Source organism: Bos mutus, chromosome 24 (assembly GCF_027580195.1).
Source record: "Bos mutus isolate GX-2022 chromosome 24, NWIPB_WYAK_1.1, whole genome shotgun sequence".
NCBI lineage: Eukaryota > Metazoa > Chordata > Mammalia > Artiodactyla > Bovidae > Bos > Bos mutus.
The window spans coordinates 8477971-8501044 of NC_091640.1; the positions used below are offsets into that span (position 1 = coordinate 8477971).

Consider the following 23074-nt stretch of genomic DNA (forward strand, 5'->3'; position numbering starts at 1 on the left):
ACCTGCATGAAATTTTTCATTATGTTAATTGAGGGATACACGTATATTCACATCCGTGTGTGTGTGTACATGTCTATATTTCTATCTCATGCTAGTCACTGGAGCATTTTCAACTTGGGATACCATCTCACCAATATTTAAAATCTAATTTTATTACAGAAAAACACAACATTTAATGAAGCAAAGCAAAACTCTTCTTATATTGAAAACAAATCAAGAAACATGGGTAAACCTATGCCTGATTCATATTGATGTTTAGTAGAAACCAATACAATACTGTAAAGCAATTATCCTTCAATTAAAAATAAATTAATTACATTAAATTAAAAGGGAGACTAAAACTCAGATTAATCAACACAAAGCCAGCACTTTCTAAGGGATAAAGGTGCCATCTGCAGTTTAACTTTAGAACTAATTCTGAATGCTAAAACACTGCATCAGAATAGTTCATCTCATCGTTTCTCTTCGGAGAAAGCAATGGCACCCCACTCCAGTACTCTTGCCTGGAAAATCCCATGGACGAAGGAGCCTGGTAGGCTGCAGTCCATGGGGTCGCTAGGAGTCGGACACAACTGGGCGACTTCACTTCCACTTTTCACTTTCATGCATTGGAGAAGGTGATGGCAACCCACTCCAGTGTTCTTGCCTAGGGAATCCCAGGGACAGGGGAGCCTGGTGGGCTGCTGTCTATGGGGTTGCAGAGTAGGACACAACTGAAGTGACTTAGCAGCAGCAGCATTCTATGTGAGGATCAGTTTTCCTTCTGTCATCTCAAAATTTCTACCTGGGAAGTCATTTTTTAAAAGAGATCATAAATATACAAGTTCTCAGTACACAAGCGACTTCCAGATACTGAGCGATTATTTATCAAACTGAACAAATACTCAGAGTACAAATAATAGAAAAACTTAAGTGTTTTCGATGAGGGCATTCTAGTCATGAGATGTTGGCAATGAGTCCCTGAGTTCTCTAGGTTAATTGTTGTACTCTAGTCAAGAGAAATTTCCCACTAAATGGGAACATAGAAAAAAATACATTCCCATCTTCTCAACTCCAGCCACCCACTCACTGAGATTCCAGGAGGAAGAATTTAAAAGATTAGACAGATTTATTGTAACAGTGTGTACTATATCCTTGGGAAACATTCTCTTATATAGAAGAAAAAAAAAGATTCTGCAACTTCCTTCTGTGGATTGCTGGCTAATGTTAATTCATGGACTCTTGGGACTATTTCTTTTTTTTTTTTTTCTCCTTTTTTTTTTAAATTTTATTTTATTTTTAAACTTTACAAATTGTATTAGTTTTGCCAAATATCAAAATGAATCCACCACAGGTATACATGTGTTCCCCATCCTGAACCCTCCTCCCTCCTCCCTCCCCATACCCTCCCTCTGGGTCGTCCCAGTGCACTAGCCCCAAGCATCCAGTATCGTGCATCGAACCTGGACTGACAACTCGTTTCATACATGATAGTATACATGTTTCAATGCCATTCTCCCAAATCTTCCCACCCTCTCCCTCTGCAACAGAGTCCATAAGACTGTTCTATACATCAGTGTCTCTTTTGCTGTCTCGTACACAGGGTTATTGTTAGCATCTTTCTAAATTCCATATATATACGTTAGTATACTGTATTGGTGTTTTTCTTTCTGGCTTACTTCACTCTATATAATAGGCTCCAGTTTCATCTACCTCATTAGAACTGATTCAAATGTATTCTTTTTAATGGCTGAGTAATACTCCATTGTGTATATGTACCACAGCTTTCTTATCCATTCATCTGCTGATGGACATCTAGGTTGCTTCCATGTCCTGGCTATTATAAACAGTGCTGCGTAAGACCAGAAACTATAAAACTCCTAGAGGAGAACATAGGAAAAACACTCTCTGACATACACCACAGCAGGATCCTCTATGACCCACCTCCCAGAATATTGGAAATAAAAGCAAAAATAAACAAATTGGACCTAATTAAACTTAAAAGCTTCTGCACAACAAAGGAAACTATTAGCAAGGTGAAAAGGCAGCCTTCAGAATGGGAGAAAATAATAGCAAATGAAGCAACTGACAAACAACTAATCTCAAAAATATACAAGCAACTCCTACAGCTCAACTCCAGAAAAATAAATGACCCAATCAAAAAATGGGCCAAAGAACTAAATAGACATTTCTCCAAAGAAGACATACAGAGGGCTAACAAACACATGAAAAGATGCTCAACATCACTCATTATCAGAGAAATGCAAATCAAAACCACAATGAGGTACCATTTCACACCAGTCAGAATGGCTGCGATCCAAAAGTCTACAAGCAATAAATGCTGGAGAGGGTGTGGAGAAAAGGGAACCCTCTTACACTGTTGGTGGGAATACAAACTAGTACAGCCACTATAGAGAACAGTGTGGAGATTCCTTAAAAAACTGGAAATAGAACTGCCTTATGACCCAGCAATCCCACTGCTGGGCATACACACTGAGGGACTATTTCTTAAAGGGAGAATAAGGAAGCAAAATGGAATCAAAAGTCCTGTTTCCACCTTCATTCTCTCTAGCCTGTCTACAGTTTATATATACAAGCTGCTGAGAACTGGAGGATTTACTTACCGTGGGAATTATTCATTTATCCCAGGAAGTCAAAACATAAACGATGTATACATGAGGGCATGTGTACAAGTGAGAGTGTAAAGACACAAAGGTGTATCATTCAAGCTGGCACCTTGGGGAGTTTACACGTCGGAAACAGCATTTTCACATTATTCCTGTTACGATATGTTGGTGAAGTAATGCGAGTGGGTTGGAGAGAAGTCTATAACCACTAAAAAGTTAAATCCTTCAAGAAATGAAGCCCGGAGGTTAGAACTTGACTGAGACTTGTAGTTACAGAGTAAATTAATTGTTAGTATGGGTGCAGACTCTTGCAGAGAGAATCCCCATGAACAGAGGAGCCTAGTGGGCTACAGTCCATGGGATCGCAGAGTTAGACGGAAGCACAGTACATGGGTGCAGGCATAAAATTCAATTTTATTCTCTTTTGCTACTAATGTTGATCACTTCTGTTAGGAATTTACACTTGGTAGTAGAATAATAAATATTTATTACCTACACAGATACTTGTATTATCATAATCTGTGCATATGGTGAGGTACAAAGAATCTGAAAAAGGGAATTCGAGGTAGGACTAAATGTCAAAGGGACTCACGAGAGGCTTGTGGCTGACAGAAAAGGATTGACTGTTATAGAGCTTAGAGTATTTGTGAGAGGTCTGTGTGCATACTTATCACTGTTTCAATCCATTTAAACCAGGGGAATTAAAACCATTACATAATATATAGTTATATGCATACTTAGTGATAATATACATTCCCAGTTTTTTTTTTTATTCTGTCCATTAAGAATCTTATAACAAAAGAATATGGAAAAATAATTATTTTCAGATCTAGGGGCCACATTTTAAAGTACCATCAAATACTCCACACAATGCTAATAATTTTCTAGGGTAATAAAGAGGAAACAACAACAAAAAACTCATGTTGAGTAAATCATATCAGAGGCTGCTTTCCTAGGCATTATGTTTGATACTCGTAAGATTTCAGTGCAGAGGGCAGAAGTGATACTACGTGACTTGTGAAGCAAAGTCATTAAAATACCGTCTATTTCTCTCTGTGCCCTTTGGATGTTCACGTTCAGCCAAGCCATTATGCCACGGGGAAGCCAAGTGGCCACACAAATAGGCCATGTGAAGATGTTCCAACTAACACCCAGAGGAGCAAAAAAAGATCAACTGCCAGATCTGGGAGTAAGTGAGGCTTCAGATGATACACTACACCCCCACACACCTAAAGTCAGCCCATCCTTTGAGCCATCCCAGCTGAAGACACATGTAGCAAGATATGAACTGTCCATACAGATTCATGCTCAAGATTCATGAGCAGAATACCTGGTGATTGCTATCTCAATAATAATCAGCATTTGGGAAGTTCTGTTATAAAACAATAGACCATTGGAACACAGGCATCTCTATCCATATTTTTATGAAGCTGACAATAACAGCTCTTGGTTAATCCAATATCACATATGCAGAGTATGTCAGAACAAGATGAATATCAGGGGATACTAATCTCAAGTCTAGTATCCTTCCTTGGAGAAGGCAATGGCACCCACTCCAGTACTCTTGCCTGGAAAATCCCACGGATGGAGGAGCCAGGTGGGCTGCAGTCCATGGGGTCGCTAAGAGTCGGAGACGACTGAGTGACTTCACTTTCACTTTTCACTTTCATGCATTGGAGAAGGAAATGGCAGCCCACTCCAGTGTTCTTGCCTGGAGAATCCCAGGGACGGGGAGCCTGGTGGGCTGCTGTCCATGGGGTCCAACAGAGTGGGACACGACTGAAGTGACTCAGCAGCAGCAGTATCCTTCCTCTATACCCCAAATGGTCAATGAAGACAGCATCTTTTTTTGGCAATCAATACCTCACAAAATTGTGAGCTGTCCATTATGAATATTAACGTATCCAACTTTACTGACTCACTGAAATCTATGAGTGCTGTAAAAGTTAGATAATACACAGGCTATTTTAACCATATACATTAGTAATTCAAATATAATAAAGGTGAATCTACCAGAGATGATGAGAACAAGGCTAAGATTTAAAAAAAGATAAAAGCTAACATGTTATAACTTTTCAAAATTCAAAAAATGAATGTAAAATTCAACACATTTTTAAATATTAGTAATTAATATTTTAGTCATAGGTAAAATACTTTACCAAATGGCCAGCTTACAAGGCTTCACAATTTTAAGAAGTTTGAAAGACAGACTTCATTAAGGAAGATAGTGATTAGTACTTACTCCCTTTCTTTCCATAAGACTTTTTGGAAATCATCCAAATACCCCTGCAAAGCTGAAATTTCAGGCATTTCATTCTCCAGAGGCAGATTTATTGCCTGCAGTCTTAATCCAGGTCTCACTGTACAATTTTCAGAAATGCCATTCTTGAATAAATCAGGACAGTCTAGACTGAGTTTCATCTCCTCACTTAATTTTAATGGGTCAATAATCAAACTCGCTTCCTGAAAAAAAAAAATACAAAACAATGGTTAGTGTTGAATTTTAAAATTAAATATATAGAAATCATGAAAAAAACATTTTTGAATGGAAATAAAATGTTATGATTCAACATCAAATTTTTTGTTTCATTTATTTATCATTCTCTAATAGTGGTATATGGTCAAAGTTTAAATTATAATTTCTCAGGCTTTTTTTCCCTTTCAATGTCTTACCTTATTCTAATAAAACAAGTATCTCCACAGTGTTTTAAAAGTTTTCATTTACAATGAAATCTACATTACATCTACCATAAACCCTATACATTATGGAAAAGCTTAACATTTTAGATGGAATCATAGAACAGCAAGATATTATTTTTTTGTTTTAGAGGTAGAATTAAATAGAAAGGAGTAATAATATAAACAGTAAATAGTATAAACTATTTAAAGAGATAACATGAACTCGTAGTTTCCTTAAGCATGTTCTGTGGGTTGTTAATGAAAGAAAGTGAAAGTGAAAGTCGTTTAGTCCAGTCCAACTCTTTGCAACCCCATGAACTACACAGTCCATGGAATTCTCCAGGCCAGAATACTAGAGTGGGTAGCCTTGCCCTTCTCCAGAGAATCTTCCCAACCCAGGGATCGAACCCAGGTCTCTTGCATTGCAGATGGATTCTTTTACCAGCTGAGCCAGAAGGGAAGCCCAGTATTTATCAAATTACAACAGGACCATGCAATCCCACTCCTGTGAATATACCCAGAGAAAAACATGCCCCAAATGATACATGCTCCCCAATGTTCATTGCAGCACTGTTTACAATAGCTAAGACATGGAAGCAACCTAAGTGTTCCTTGACAGAGTCATGGATAAAGAAGATACATGTATACAAGGGAATATTACACAACCATTAAAAAGAATGAAATAATTCCATCTGCAGCAACATGGATCGACCTAGAGATTGTCAGGAAAAACAACACATGTATGACAATCACTTTGCTGTACAGTAGAAATTTACACAACACTGTAAATCAACTATAACTCAATAAAAAAATTTTTTTAAAGAGGAGGAAATTTCGACCAATAGACACATACAGAGGAAAACACGTGAAAACACAGGGAGAAGACGACTGTCTGTTAGCCAAGGAAGAAGGCCTCAGTGGAAGCCAGCCCTGCTAACACTTTGATCTCAGACTTCTAGCCTCTAGAATGGTGAGAAGATAATTCCTGTTTCTGAAAAGTCACCCAGTCTGTGGTCCTTTGTTCTAGCAGCCTAAACAACAAATCCAGTCACCACTGGCTTTGCTATCTCCCGCCCCTCCTTGTGAGTAGACACAGCATTCACATATGCACACAATCTCTGGATTCTTCTCCTGACCTTACTATTTGCGTTCTCCTTGGTGGGAAATTCTCTTTTTCCCAAACACTCTCTGATGGACTCACACGTTTTGGAACCAATTTGCAATGGGTCTCTCTGTGCACGGGCCACTTCGGGGAAACCAGGAAGCTTCCGGTCCTGGGTGGCCTCCACCGGATGCGGCAAAGGCTGCTTCTTTTTCAGAGCACTCAACTCCTTCACGGCCATGTCTAACTTGATTCTGAGTTGCCTGCCTTCCTCCCTGGCGCTGTTCCTTTCGGCTCGAACTTTACTCCACTTTTCTCGCCAGTTAGCGGTGCAGTCCGACCACCACCGCATGGTCTTCTCCATCTGAGCGGCGCGGGCCTTGACCTCCTCCAGCTCCCGCAGGCGAAGCTCAGCGCGGATATCCCACTCGCTGGTACTCCAGGAGGGAGCACGGCCACTGCGGGCGGCAGGAGACTGCGGCCCGAGAGGAGATGGACAGGAGCTGCCAGGGTCCCCGCGGGCCGGGGCAGGTGCCGCCAGGTCGCACGGTGATCTAACGCACGACTGCTGCATCCCGAAGATGTGTGTTTCCTCGATTAACCGATGAATGGAATCTAAATTCATGTTTATCTTTTCAGGCCTAAGAAAAGACAGAGAACATAATTGCATTTGAATTTCCTCTGCAATGATAAGAGCAATACCTACCTAAAGTTGACGGAAACAAGGCATCTTTTCAATACTGCATGTTTTTCCTTCCTCTGTAACTAAAAATATAGAGGAATTCGTGCGTTCGTAATTATCCTCAAAGAAACAGAAATTGCTCCCATTTTATTTTGCCGAACAAATACAAATAAATACGCAGAGACCCAATTGGGGCTAGCGTGGGACATGAATAATTCATTTTAACAAATCCGGTCCTTTTCAGGTAATATTTATTGCAACACACATTGGCCATTAACTGCTCAATGGTCCCCTATTCCCTGCTAACTAAAGCACGATTTGTTCAAGTAGAAGGCAGAAGCTATTGATCTCTGGAAGGGTAAAACCCTATTTCATCCCAGGAGGGGCTAAATCATGAGTGGTCTAAGTCTTCCATGACAGACCCCCATTTAACTCTTAAAGCAACATATGACTTGGCTCTGGCTGATGAGATGTGAGGGGAAATCTGCGAGAAAAATGTGAAAATATGAGAATGAGAACGCTTTCCTTCTGCCTTCTTCCTACCCGAACAAAGTCATGATCTAGAAAGACAGCAAGTGTAAAAGCTGTCCTGTAATGTTAAAAATGGTGGAACACGAGAGAAAGTACCTGATGTAATGATGGCGCTGCAGCGTGGAACATAGACGCCATGCCTCTAGTCTCCTTGCTATGTGAGAACGATTACCCATATTTATTTAAGCTATGATGAGTTTTCTGTTACTTGCAGTCATAATGACGTCTAACTGATACATGAATTAATTTCCTACCATGGCTCATATCATTAGAAGTTCAAAAAATAAAATATTATGAGTAAGATGTAGTCTTTGTCCTTAAAGACTTTATAGTCTAAATTTACAATACATAATATGCCCATAAAAATATTTTTAATCAAATTTAGTATTACATTATGTGTCAAATCAATGTTATCTTCCTAGGGTGTTTACAGGGTCCTCTAAGGAACACTGCTAAAGAAATGATGGGCTGTTCTCCAGAAATTTAGAGGCTTCACAGATGACACTGAACACAGTCTCAGCAATTTAAAAGGGAATTAAAAACAGTTTCAAGTATAAATAGCAAAGACAAATTAATTGGTAAATGCAAACCTTTCTTATGAGTATGTACACCCATTACCTTATTCAATATAGCAACATAGCCACATTGAGGATTTAGCAAGTGGAACGTTTTCTTTAAAATAAATGCTCAGAACATGCAGGTTAATTTACAAACTCATAAAGTTCTGTGTTTGTATAAGATTACCCATTTTTATTATCAAAGATTTTTCTGGTGTAAATAGTCTTAGATAACATTTCATATTCATGACATTAGTTACTCCCTTTTTCATTTCCTTTTATATAGTTACAGATCATAAACTGCCTTTTTATGAACCATCTATTTAATCAACTGAAGGGGTTTCATTATCTCAATTAAGTTACAAAATAAACTTTGATTCACTGGAAAAAACAGACAATATAATATTAAATGCATATTACTTTCAGTTGTAGTAAAAAAACACACACACACACACATTTTAATAAGTATTCTGTAGAGATGCCAAACCAATTCACTCCTTATCATAGTATTTATGATAATAATATAAATTCATGGTAAATATTTTTGTTAGTATTAGTATATGTCCAATCATATTTGAATTAGTGCTGACTTGGAGTAAATGTTCCTTTCATTCACTGTAATTCAGAGGCAATGGTAATATAACTGACCAAGTTTCTTGGACCTTTAGTAAACCAAGATCAATATTAAAAAACAAAAAACAAAAAGAACTCTTAATTACAAGTAGGTACTATGCCATGCTCACTCACTCAGTTGTGTCCAATTCTTTGCAACACCATGGACTGTAGCCCACCAGGCTCCTCTGATTCTCCAGGCAAGAATACTGGAGTGGGTTCCCGTTTCCTTCTCCAGAGGATCTTCCTGACCCTGAGACTGTGTCCTGTTTCTCCTGCATTGGCAGGTGGATTCTTTACCACTGAACCACCTTGGTATCTGTGTATGTATATATATATATGTGTGTGTATATATATATATATATTTATACATATAAATAATGCTGTATTTCTTTTGGTAGAAATTTCCAAATGAAGACAGAAAATTTATTTCAACATATTAAAGTTAACAGTACTATTTAAAAAAATAAATCAGTATCATAAAATTGTAATGTCCTTAAAATGTCTCATTAACTTTTATCTCACTAGTTTTTTGATGACTTGATAATTGGATTCTGGTACATGGAGATCTTACCTGTCAGTTAACTATGTATTTTTTCACATCTGACTAAACAAAATAGAGTGGGATTTAATTATTCAGCCCTTCAACTTGAACAATATTTCCTATCCTAAAGTGTTTCTCAAGCAAGTTTAAGTGGAGATATGTAATCCTTATGCATATTTATTAAAGCATTCATTTTTCTCTGTAAATGTGTACCTAATGTTCACGTTTTATTTCAGATGACTATGAAAGCATTTGTCAGTGTTTGTAGCACAGAGCCTTTGATATATGGGAAAATATTCTAATGCTTTTGAATCTGGTTTCTTATATTGATTTTTGCATGGTTTTTACCACACACACAAAAAAAAAGGAGTGGGGAGCACCAGGAAACTCTTGGAGGTGATGGATATGTTTATTATCTTGAAAATGATGCTTTCATGAGTGCACACATAGGGCCAAGCTCATCAAATTGTGTACAGTAAACACATGCAGTATTCTATACCAGTGACACCTCAATAAAGCTGTTTTCAAAACTATCAGGCTGCCATGATTACTGCAAGGAGTTTTGAATGCAGTATATAGCCATATTAATAAAATTTGAGGGTCCACAATGTATAGAGTATATTACTACATGCATTATTTCTTGCCCACGAGGAGTTTTATGTATGAGACATTGGACTCCAGAGTCTATTGGTGCGAGTTCTGACTGTCATTTTCTAGGTAGGTGATCGTGTACAAATCACAAATTGCCTTTGACTCATATCCTTATTTGTAAAGGAAACCAGAATTATCATGTGCCTTGTTGAGTTCTTGTGACTACTAAATGGGAAACTGCATACCGATTGGCTAGCCCAGGCAAGGTGACTGTTATCCTCAGTGCTACACAAGTCACTCGTATGTCACCGTGGACAGTTGTACTATTTAATTTTTTCAGTTTCTTTCCTCTATTTTGGTTTAGTTTAAAAAAAAAATAATTGGCCACATTGTGCAGCATTCAGGATCTCAGTTCCCCCACCATGGATCAAACCCATGACCCTAGTACTGGAAGCAAGGGGCCTTAACCACTGGACTGCCAAGCAAATCCCCTCCTTCCCTCTCTTTTGAAAGAGAAAAGTGAAAGTGAAAGTCACTCAGTCGTGTCTGACTCTTTGTGAGTCCATGGACTGTAGTCCATGGGAGTCTCCAGGCCAGAATACTGGAGCAGGTAGCCTTCTCTTCTCCAAGGGATCTTCCCAAGCCAGGGATCAAACCCAGATCTCCCACACTGCAGGAGAAAAGCTGTGCTTAAAGATTAGGGATAGTAACAGATAAATGTGTGATTTATAAAAAAGGTCTGAATATCATGGAATAAGGGGGTATAATCTCAATTTTTATAACATGAATATTATTCAGTGAAATGTTCAGTACTATAATTATCTCTATCCCAGATATGAAGAAACTAGGGCTGAGGGTCCTGATGCAGGTCAGACTTGGTCCCAGTCCAAGTCAGACACTCAGGAGTCAACCCACAGAAAAACGTATGGTTATCCAAGTGAAAAGAGAGCCGGGGAGAAATAAATTAGGAGTATGGGATTAGCAATACAAACCACTATACATAAAACAGATAAACAACAAAACTTATTGTATAACACAGGGAACAATTGAATATTTTATAACAATGTATAGTGGAAAATAATCTGAAAAAAATACATGTGTATACATATAACTGCTTCCCTTGTGGCTCAGACGGTAAAGCGTCTGCCTACAATGTGGGAGACCCGGGTTCTATCCCTGGGTCAGGAAGTTCCCCTGGAGAAGGAAATGGCAACCCACTCCAGTATTCTTGCCTGGAAAAATCCCATGGACGGAGGAGCCCAGTAGGCTACAGTCCATGGGGTTGCAAAGACTCGGACACGACTGAGTGACTTCACTTCTATACATATGACTAAATCACTTTGCTGTGTACCTAAAACTAACTCAATATTATAAATCAGCTATACTTTATTAAGGAAAAAATTAAAGAAAAATGAAAGATAAAAAGAGAAGAGGTCAGTCCATTTGGGGAATTAAGGAATTTTGAATCCAGGGCCAATGCCTTTCCATATCCACTCTGGTGAGATCCTCTTTTAGGTTAATTCATAAACACGTTGGGCAGAGTTCCATTCTGGATATTTTTATGTTCAGATAGCTCCCATTAAACCATCCTACAAGTAGTCGGCTGATCCTTATGTTGTGTTTCGAGTGAATTCATTCTCCTCCTCATTGCTTAAAGGAGCTGCAAGGTCTGGCCTCGTCCACTGCTCTGTGCTTCGGCCACCCTCGTGTGTCTGTTCCTTGCACAAACCTCGCCTCAGTGATCTCCTCTGTGGAACCCAATTACTAGGCAGGAGCCCAGTCCCCTCTCCCCACATGCCCACCACCCCATCCCTCAACTAGCAGCTCATAGGCCTATGCTTGCCTCTCTCCCATCCCTTGAGACCCTACATCTGAGGTCCTCCCTTTGGCCTCCTCCGTGATAGTGACATGTCTTCTGCCATCTTGGGATCTTGCTAATTACCAACACCAACCAATCAAGCTAACCATCACACATTTTAGCTCTCTTTGAAAGAAATGAGCAGTGTATTGTGATTTAACACACACCTACGTACTGAAAAAAGTCTGTCTCATACGATGTCTTATGTTATCAGAAGAATGAGGTTGACCAGAAATAAAAGCATTTTTGGCAGAAGTTACTTTATCAGAGCAGACAAAACCACGTCCAAAGAGATTTTTGTTTTATTGTTTATACTTATTGCTTTCCATTAACCTATAGGAAATGAATTCTAAATGAAACCTGTCTTGGGTTTTTTTTTTTCCTAAGAAGTATAGGATCTCTAATGCACATGCGATAATGTTAACAAAAGCCGTAAACAAGGAGAAAATAGATTGATTCAGATACTAAAGATAATGCTAAGGAACATTTGTTGCTATATACATGATGCCATTCACTGTGATAAAAAGAGAAAAAGAAGAACCAGTTTTTAATATTCAGGAAAGTAAAACATCATATTGCACTATAAAATGTGGCCTGTTAAACATGCACAAGTGATTAGCACGAAAACCTATGCAATTTGTATGGGTCAAAGCAGAAAAATACAATATATTTTTAGGAGTGTTTTGCAAGAGAACACTAAATATTAAATGTGAAGACTGCAGTTGTGATAGTGAGGTAAATGAAATAATTACAGTGAATGACAATATAACATCACATCAATATAGATCAAGTGTTGACCACAATATTTTTTAAAAATCCATACACAGTGTCAAATTATCCATACACATACAAATTATATGTCAAATATAACATCACATCAATATAGATCAAGTGTTGACCACAATATTTTTTAAAAATCCATACACAGTGTCAAATTATACAAATTATACACAAGTCTACATTTGTTGATGTGAATTCAAGATTTTAGAATCATATAGAAGCAGGAAATACTTGCACAAAGAAGACAACTAAATAATATAAAATAAATATGTACAGATTGCCTATAAAGCTTACTTTATTTTCTAAAATCAGTATAGCATAAAATAAGCACAAATGTAAACATTTTAAAACATGTATATATATGTTTTCCAAAAGTCATTATTGAATTTAAATTTCATTATCTGATAAAATAGAAATCATCTTTATTTTAAAGAATTGGAACTCATGTGATAAGCCCTGTCTTTTCTTAGCCAACTATTCATTGCTTCCTATCTAACTTCTTATATTCCTTAGAATTGTTGAAGCCATGTATCACTGTTTTATATCAATGAGATGTTTTTTCTTTAGGTTTTCAGGAAAAATTATTTGAGAAAAATAATGTTTCTAAGATAATGCTCCATGATAAAAAATTAACCTCATTTCTTATAAAATAAATTATTTCAGAATAATCTCTCCACATAGCATCTTGATATTATTGTTACCATTTCCAGACAATATCAGTGTTTTCCACATTTTTAGAGGCTAAAAAAAGAATTACTGTTACACATTAAAAGATAACCTTTTGGGTCACAGGTAAACTTATCAGTCTTACTTCTTTGGAATGTGATTGTAGACATAAAGAAAGATCCAAAATCCACAATCCACTTTATAAAGTACCAAGGAATCATTTGTAATGAGTCTTGGAAAAATAAAATTTCTGGGGTTTGGCAGGCTGATCACCTAGAAGTTTTTATAGTGGTCTGCCTGCCAAGCACAAATTTAGGTTCAGATAACTTAGAATTCCTTGGAGGATAGAGCATAATTTAACTACTCTTCTGTAGTACCGGGGACATCAATCAGGTTCAAGAAAGTTCTGGTTTAAAATATTTATGAAATGTCTCACCTGTAAACAAATATTAAGATAGAAAGATACTTTATCTAAGATTTGAGCTTATAGCTTAAGTATATTTCTTCTAACAATACATATAAAATCTATGCTACTTACTATTTATTTGTATGGAAGCCTGACACTTGTTGAATTTCTTAGCATTTTTTTAGTATTTATGCTTATTTCAAGGTTTCAGCGAAGGAAACCACAAACTACCCCAATTTTCTCATGTAATCTAATCCAATTTAATAGTGCCAACTAAATAAGCCAAAATATCCGTTGAGATTTTGAGCCAAAAACTGAAATTAGTATTAGCTGCAGTAGAGCTAGAGAGCCCAGTCGAATTTATTTTCATGTAAGAATAATCTTGCCACAATATCCAGATGTCTCCAGGTGGCTAACAGGATGCACATTTTATTGGAAAGAACAGCAAAAACCTGGTCATGTCAAAGATACTACCACCTTCTAAAGGTGAGCAGGTGACACTGAATCTGGAATTTACATTGCGGTGGACATGAGTTTGAGCAAACTCCAGGGCCTCCTGCCCAGTGAAGGACAGGAAAGCCTGGCGTGCTGCCGTCGATGGAATTGCAAAGAGTCAGACACAACTAAGCAACTCAACAACGGCAACAATGTTTATACCATTTTGTGTAACTTCATAGACATTAAATAGTGTAGAGGACTATAAGGCTGTGTCTATAAATATTAGTTAGAAAATTAAAATAAAATCCAGAAGAGCATATACCCAACAACTCAAAATTCTAATTATTAAGTCATAACGTGAGAGCAAATGAACCAATGAAATAACTCCTATCAGTTTCATGACAAGCCAAGGGGTACTGGGAGGACCTATGACTTCCTGTTTTGTGTTTTTTTTTTTTCTGTTTGTTCTTTATTTAAAAGCTATTCCTTTGTTAAAATTGTTTTAATAATCTAAATTGTTAAATTTCCTTTAATATAGAATTCATCAATATTTTCCATTAGTTATGTTCCTTTTGTGGTGAATAAGACCACAAACCATCCCAATTTTGCTAAGCATTTCCTAAGAAAAATTCCTAAGCCATTTATGTCATTCCCATTTGCTCTTAAAGAATGTGTGTGGTTAAGTCAGAAATTCTTCATGGATCTGGTTACCACTTTGTCGCGAACAAGAGAAAGGTCTTCTCATGTCAGTAAGATTTAGCATTTTCTCACACCCATTTGATGGAATGTGTGTAGCTGCCAAATTGCTCTGCATCAGCTGACCAGCAAGTTTTCACAGGCTTAACAATGAAATTTGGAGAATACAACCCAAATGGCTGTCATATTTACTTTTGAAATGCAGTTATAAAAATTTTTAATAAAAATATTTATTCTTAGTCTGTTCATCACTCAGTCATGCCCAACTCTTTGTGACCCCTGTTCAATTTTCCCGAGTATATTCTTTACATTGATAATCCAAATTGACTAAAATATCACTTCAAAAAGCCAAGAGGAAAAATTGAAATCAGAAGCAGAAATGTCCTAATGTATCTGCATATTTGTGAGCTATATCTATACATGATATTCCCAAATACTTTGTTTCATTCACCCTATTTCTTACTAAGGGCTTCCCGGGTGACTTACTGGTAAAGAATCCACCTGCAGTGCAGGAAATGCAGTAGATGCAGGTTCGATCCCTGGGTCAGAAAGATCCCCTGGAGGAGGGCATGGCAACCCACTCCAGTATTCTTAACTGGAGGATCCATGGAGAGAGAAGCTTGGCAGGCTACAGTCCATAAGACCGCAGAGTCGAACCCAACTGAAGTGACCGAGCATACACGCACACACTTCTTACTAAAGCAAAACAATATTTACACAAAGGCTTGCATGATATTGTTCGTGAGGCTCTATTTCTTAAACATGATCTGGAATTTAATTTTCAGTGTGACGATCTGTGACCATATTGGTGGCAGAGATTAAAATTTGCCCTTTTGAATGTTCAAACAATACATCTTATAAAGTCCAACTCAAGGAAATCACAATACTATCGATTTGTCTTATGCTATAGGGAGCATACAGGAGAGATGGCACAAGATTAAGTTCTATTCTGGACAAGAGAAAGACCAGACCAATGGCACCCCACTCTAGTACTCTTGCCTGGAAAACCCCATGGATGGAGGAGCCTGGTGGGCTGCAGTCCATGGGGTCACTAAGGGTCAGACACGACTGAGTGACTTCACTTTCACTTTTCACTTTCATGCATTGGAGAAGGAAATGGCACCCCACTCCAGTGTTCTTGTATGGAAAATTCCATGGGCAGAGAAATCCGGTGGGCTACAGTCCATGGGGCCACAAAGAGTAGGACACAACTGAGCACAATTTATTTATTCAGTATAATTATTAGACAGTGCCATGATAAAATGTAGAAAGAAAGTTTAGTTGCTCAGTCATGTCTGACTCTTTGTGACCCCATGAACTGTAGCCCACCAGGCTCCTCCATCCACAGGATTTTCCAGGCAAGAGTACTGGAGTGGGTTGCCATTTCCTTCTGCAGAGGATCTTCCCAACCCAGGGTTTGAACCTGGGTCTCCCACATTGTGTGCAGATGCTTTACTGACTGAGCCACCAGGGAAGTCAAATAAAATACACTTAAGTTCAGCTAAGGGGTAGTAGACAATTCTGCAAATAATTACCACAGTAAAGGTGGTATATTGGGGGCTTCTTAGGTGGCTCAGCAGTAAAGAATCCACCTGCCAATGCAGGAAACACAGATTTGATCCCTGGCTCAGTAAGAGCACTTGGAGAAGGAAAAGACAACCCACTTTAGTATTCTTGCCTGAGAAATCCCAGGCAAGGGAGGAGCCTTGCAGGCTACAGTCCATAGCATCGCAAAAGAGTCGAACATGACTTATCCACTAAACAACAACAACAAAGATGGTATATTAGTTTTCTGTTGCTCTTGTGACAAATTACCACAAACTTAATGCCTGAAAAACAACACAAACTTATTATCTTACATTTCTAAAGTTCAGAAGCCTGAAATTAATCTCTCTAGCTAAAAATTTCCATCCCTGTTGGATCATTCCCTTTCACACACTAATTGCATCCTTACCACCTTCCTCACCAAGTAAGTGTCCTATTTCTGTATCCCCAGGACCAAAGAGACAATTATCACATGTGTTTGTTTCCACTCTTCATTTCCTCACATCCCGTTTCTCACCTACCCATTTCAACTGGAAATCTGTACACACTACTCCATAGAAATCCCACTTGTCAAGATCACAATTGCCAAGTCAGATACTCATCTTTTCCCTTGCCTAATGTGACTTCAGTAACTTTCAAAGCAATTGAAAATTCCTTGCTTTTTAAACACATGTGTCTTTTGTTCTCCTTATCACCACCTTCTTCTGATTATTCAGCACTTCCTCCCACTTGTTCTCCTTTGTTTCTCCCTGCTGCTCCTCCCTAACCCACTCCAGTGTTCTTGCCTGGAGAATCCCAGGGACAGGGGTGGGTTGCAGTCTACGGGGTCGCACAGAGTCGGACACGACTGAAGCGACTTAGCAGCAGCAGCCCCAGCAGCTGCTCCTCCCTGCATAGTGGAGAGTCAAAGCTTGATGACACTAAAGAGAATGCCTTTGCCATTGACCATCAAATTCCTAACTCTAATTGCTCCATTTCACCTGAGCTCTAGACTAATGCAGTGCAAAATTTTCTCTGTATCTCTACTTGGTGTCTAATTGGGAATCTCTATCTCAACCTTAACATTGACCAAACTGGACTTTTGAGCCCCAGCCCTCTGCAAATTTGGGGGTTTTCCCATTATTAACATCACAGTAGGGCCTGCCTGGTGGCTCCGAGGGAAAGAATCCGCCAGCAGTGCAAGAGTCACAGGAGATGCAGCTTCAATCTCTGGGTCAGGAAGATCCCCTGGAGGAGGGCATGGCAATCTACCCCAGTATTCTTGTCTGGAGAATCCCTTGGACAGAGAAGTTTAGTGGGCGAGAGTGTGTGGGGTCGCGAAGAGTAGGACACGACTGAAGGGACTTAGCACTTATGCACACGAGTGTCACAGTAAATGGTACCACCATCCATCCAACAGCTCAAGTCAAAAACCTAGTTTCTCTCCGACCCACACGTTGTCAGCAAGCTCTATTGTCTTGTTCCTTCAAATTATTTCCTAGATCCAAGCACTTCTCTCCACCTTTGCTGCCTCTGTCTTATGAAAACAATCACCCCCTCTCTCAACATTGCTACTATTGAAATGTCTGCTAACACTTTATCTAGCTGGCATGCCGCAGCCAAAGAATCCTTTAAAATTTTTAAGTATAAATGTATAACTCTCTAATTAAAACTTACCATTGCCTCCTTATAGCAATTAGAATAAATGAAAACATTTAATCACAGTCTCAGTTTCACATGATCTGGCTCCAGCCTCCCTCTCAAACCTCAATTTCTACCACTTTCTTCACTTTCCTTTCTTGATCCGGTTAAGCTGACCGTCTTCCTCATCCTTAAAGAGACCTTGCTCATTCCTGCCTTTGAACCTGTGAGTGGAATGTTTTTCCCTAAATCCTTGGATCTCAATATGTGCTGCACTGAGCATTTAAAATTTTAAAGGCATTGAAGCTATATATATATATATATATATATATACACACACACATGTATACATGTTATACATATATATAGTAAAATGATTTTAAAAACACCTCTAATGTATGTTTTGCATGATGCTTATGGAAGTTCTGTTCAGCAGGTATGAGTGTCTTGACCAATCAAAAAACCTGATACGTCTAAGACACAGGACTTAATCGAGATCTTTCATCTCAAAGTTGAGCACTATTGCCATTGTATTGAATCGTTTCTTTCACAAACGTTCAGGATAAATATCAGCACCCGACCCAAACACCACAGCAAAAGTGTGTGATCTCATTGCCTCTTAATTTAAGAAGACTTAGGGCTTTGGGGAAGAATTTAGTTTCAACCCATTGAACCATCCACAAGGCTACAGTCCTTAGCAGCCAATATCACTTTCTACGTTACTTGTAACAGAAAGATCTAAATACCAGGAGGACTGTTTGAAGAAGAAAGCTGGGTCATGAACACTCCAAGCCCTGTTCTCACAGCCTAAGTCTCAAGATAAGATTATCTTTTGGAGCTCAGATATCTGCCATCAACGTAGCTTTAAATTGCTTGTTCAAAAGAAGAAAATTAAGGTATTTAGTCCTCAATACCCTTAAGGTGCTTTTACAAGCCACCTCCAAAAATATATACCATATATGTGAGTGTTTATGTATATACATGTGTACATGTGTTCGTATACATGTATACACATGTATGTACATGTATATACAATGTACCTTTGCATATCTATACATACAGAAAGCACATATTTTAACTGCCTTGTGCATGATTTTAATAGTGGTATTTAGGAGCTTGGACTATAATTTTGTGTGTATTTAGGAATGTCAACAGTCCTTGGAGAAAATGATTCTTTCATGACAGATCACTTTTCTGTTTAATATATTTTAGCTATGATTATACAGGGGCAAAGACTTAAGGGAAAATCATAGTTACTTTCAGTATATTTTGGATAGTAATTTCTGTTTCACTATTGTTTCCGAGGTTTATTTCACATGCTTATAAAGTCTTTTTCAGATTCAAAAAATATAAGGCATCTGCAGAATCTGCAGAGACTATCAAACTCTCAGTAAATGTTCACTATAAGACCATAAATTAATAATCACTAATATACACTAAGATTATATTTTACATCCAAATCCTACATGTTTACTAAGCACGGTTTATGCTATGATAGAAAAGACCAGGGCCTATTTGAAAAGAGTAGACTTTTAAAAATTACTTGACAGATCTGGTTAAATAGAGGCAGATGTGCAGTTGAGATAGTTTGCTGAATATTCATTTCTGTTAAATAGTAAGTGATAAGACACAAAATTATTTTAAGAATTAACAAGAAAACTAACAAATTTCAAAAGTCAAGTACAATTTAAGATTAAGAAAATTTACTGACTCTGAATTAACATTAACCAGAATTGTTTTCAATGTCTTTCAATGCCACTGTTTATCTTCAACTCTCTATTTATGGCATTTAGATTCAAAATGAGAAAAATTCTTGGCATGGTACAGAATCTACACATTATTGATGTATGTTGAAATCCAAATTGAAAATTTTTGGTTTCTGACTTAGTCTAATCTTGCCAAAAGATCCTTGAAAGAAGTAGTTCGAGAGTTCTCAGACATCAAATATAATAAAGAAAAGAGAAAAGAAGTCTAACATATTAAATTATAACATATGGATGGAATTTCCTTTAAATTACTCATGAGTCTAAACCTTAAGGGAAAAGAATTTTTTTTTAAATACTTTTGAGGTTTCCATAACACAAAACATTTGAAAGTTAGACAGGGAATTCAACTACCCTAAAGACAGGAGAGATTTCCACTCTAATATTCAGTAAACTGAACCTTATTGCCTAGTATTTTGAAATATCTGTACTTTACAATTAAAATGTCAATCCTTATTATGTGACTTTGTAGTAAATATTAATGACTATGTTAGTTGAGAGGCTTCTATTTGTTATTTGCTTTTACATTCTGGAGCCAGAAAAACTAAGAAATCAAGAGAAAATGCAAAATAAGGAAGGTATATACTTTGTTTATATTTGAATTTTTATTGAGATAATTGTAAATTCATGTAGAGCTAAAGAAACAATACCAAGATAACCCATGTACTTGTGAACTAATTTTACCTACTGATGACATCTTCCAAAACCATGTGCAATGTCCCAACCAAGATATTGAAATCAAAACAATTCACTGATCTTATTCAGATTTTCTCAATTTAGCTTGTACCCATTTGGAAATCAACCCTGAATATTTATTGGAAAGACTGTTGCTGAAGCTGAAGCTCCAATACTTTGGCCACCTGATGCGAAGAGCCTACTCATTAGAAAAGACCTTGATGCTGGAAAAGATTGAAGGCAAAAGGAGAAGGGGTCAGCAGAGGATGAGATGGTTAGATAGAATCATCAACTCAATGAACATGAATCTGAGAAAACTCTGGGAGATCGTGAAGAAATGAGGAGACTGGTGTGCTGCAGTCCATGGAGTTGCAAAGATATGGACATGACTTAGCAACTAAACAACAATTTTGTTTGTCTGTGTGTTTTTTCTAAACAATTTTATCACATATATGGTTTGTGTATCCACTCAAGACACAACGTACCATCTTCATGTCCTTCACCCTGTCCCCAATCCTTGTAAACCACTAAATTATTTCCACTTCTAAATGTTCTCATTTCTAGAAAATAGAGAAATTAAGGAAAAAATTCCATTCACCATTGCAATGAAAAGAATAAAATACTTAGGAATATATCTACCTAAAGAAACAAAAGATCTATATATAGAAAACTATAAAACACTTGTGAAAGAAATCAAAGAGGACACTAATAGATGGAGAAATATACCGTGTTCATGGATTGGAAGAATCAATAGAGTGAAAATGAATATACTACCCAAAGCAATCTATAGATTCAATGCAATCCCTATCAAACTACCAACGGTATTTTTCACAGAGCTAGAACAAATAATTTCAAAATTTGTATGGAAATACAAAAAACCTCGAATAGCCAAAGCAATCTTGAGAAAGAAGAATGGAACTGGAGGAATCAACCTGCCTGACTTCAGGCTCTACTACAAAGCCACAGTCATCAAGACAGTATGGTACTGGCACAAAGACAGAAATATAGATCAATGGAACATAATAGAAAGCCCAGAGATAAATCCACACACCTATGGACACCTTACCTTTGACAAAGAAGGCAAGAATATACAATGGAGAAAAGACAATCTCTTTAACAAGTGGTGCTGGGAAAACTGGTCAACCACTTGTAAAAGAATGAAACTAGAACACTTTCTAACACCATACACAAAAATAAACTCAAAATGGATTAAAGATCTAAACATAAGACCAGAAACTATAAAACTCCTAGAGGAGAACATAGGCAAAACACTCTATGACATAAATCACAGCAGGATCCTCTATGATCCACCTCCCAGAATATTGGAAATAAAAGCAAAAATAAACAAATGGGACCTAATTAAATTAAAAGCTTCTGCACAACAAAGGAAACTATAAGCAAGGTGAAAAGACAGCCTTCAGAATGGGAGAAAATAATAGCAAGTGAAGCAACTGACAAACAACTAATCTCAAAAATATACAAGCAACTCCTGCAGCTCAACTCCAGAAAAATAAACGACCCAATCAAAAAATGGGCCAAAGACCTAAACAGACATTTCTCCGAAGAAGACATACAGATGCCTAACAAACACATGAAAATATGTTCAACATCACTCATTATCAGAGAAATGCAAATCAAAACCACAATGAGGTACCATCTCACGCAGGTCAGAATGGCTGCTACCCAAAAGTCTACAAGCAATAAATGCTGGAGAGGGTGTGGAGAAAAGGGAACCCTCTTACACTGTTGGTGGGAATACAAACTAGTACAGCCACTATGGAGAACAGTGTGGAGATTCCTTAAAAAACTGGAAATAGAACTGCCTTATGATCCAGCAATCCCACTGCTGGGCATACACACTGAGGAAACCAGAATTGAAAGAGACACGTGTACCCCAATGTTCATCACAGCACTGTTTATAATAGCCAGGACATGGAAGCAACCTAGATGTCCATCAGCAGACAAATGGATAAGAAAGCTGTGGTACATATACACAATGGAGGATTGCTAAGTCACTTCAGTCGTGTCCGACTCTGTGCAACCCCATAGACGGCAGCCCACCAGGCTCCCCCATCCCTGGGATTCTCCAGGCAAGAATACTGGAGTGGGTTGCCGTTTCCTTCTCCAATGCATGAAAGTGAAAAGTGAAAGTGAAATCGCTCAGTCGTGTCCGACTCTTAGCGATCCCATGGACTGCAGCCCACCTGGCTCCTCCATCCATGGGATTTTCCAGGCAAGAGTACTGGAGTGGGGTGCCATTGCCTTCTCCCAATGGAGGATTACTCAGCCATTAAAAAGAACACATTTGAATCAGTTCTAATGAGGTGGATGAAACTGGAGCCTATTATACAGAGTGAAGTAAGCCAGAAAGAAAAACACCAATACAGTATGCTAACGCATATCTATGGAATTTAGAAAGATGGTAACAATAACCCTGTATGAGAGACAGCAAAAGAGACACAGATGTATAGAACAGTCTTTTGGACTCTGTGGGAGAGGGTGAGGGTGGGATGATTTGAGAGAATGGCATTGAAACATGTATAATATCATATGTGAAACGAATCACCAGTCCAGGTTCGATGCATGATACAGGATGCTTGGGGCTGGTGCACTGGGATGACCCAGAGGGATGGGATGGGGAGGGAGGTGGGGGGGGTGTGGGGTTCAGGATGGGAAACACATGTACACCTGTGGTGGATTCATGTTGATGTATGGCAAAACCA

The 23074-nt window shown here is 38.0% G+C and overlaps 1 protein-coding gene across 10 annotated transcripts in view; it reads right to left on the reverse strand.

Annotated features, from left to right (window-relative positions):
• Window positions 1-23074, reverse strand: part of CCDC102B (coiled-coil domain containing 102B) — a 340996-nt gene that overhangs the window by 292779 nt on the left and 25143 nt on the right. For all 10 annotated transcript variants that reach the window (XM_070361705.1, XM_070361701.1, XM_070361709.1 and 7 more), the window contains exons 2-3: window positions 6422-7028; window positions 4849-5069 (exon numbers count right to left, since the gene is read on the reverse strand). In XM_070361705.1, coding sequence (XP_070217806.1) covers window positions 4849-5069; window positions 6422-7012 — 812 coding nt within the window. In that variant the 5' untranslated portion in view covers window positions 7013-7028. The remainder of the gene's footprint in view (window positions 1-4848; window positions 5070-6421; window positions 7029-23074) is intronic.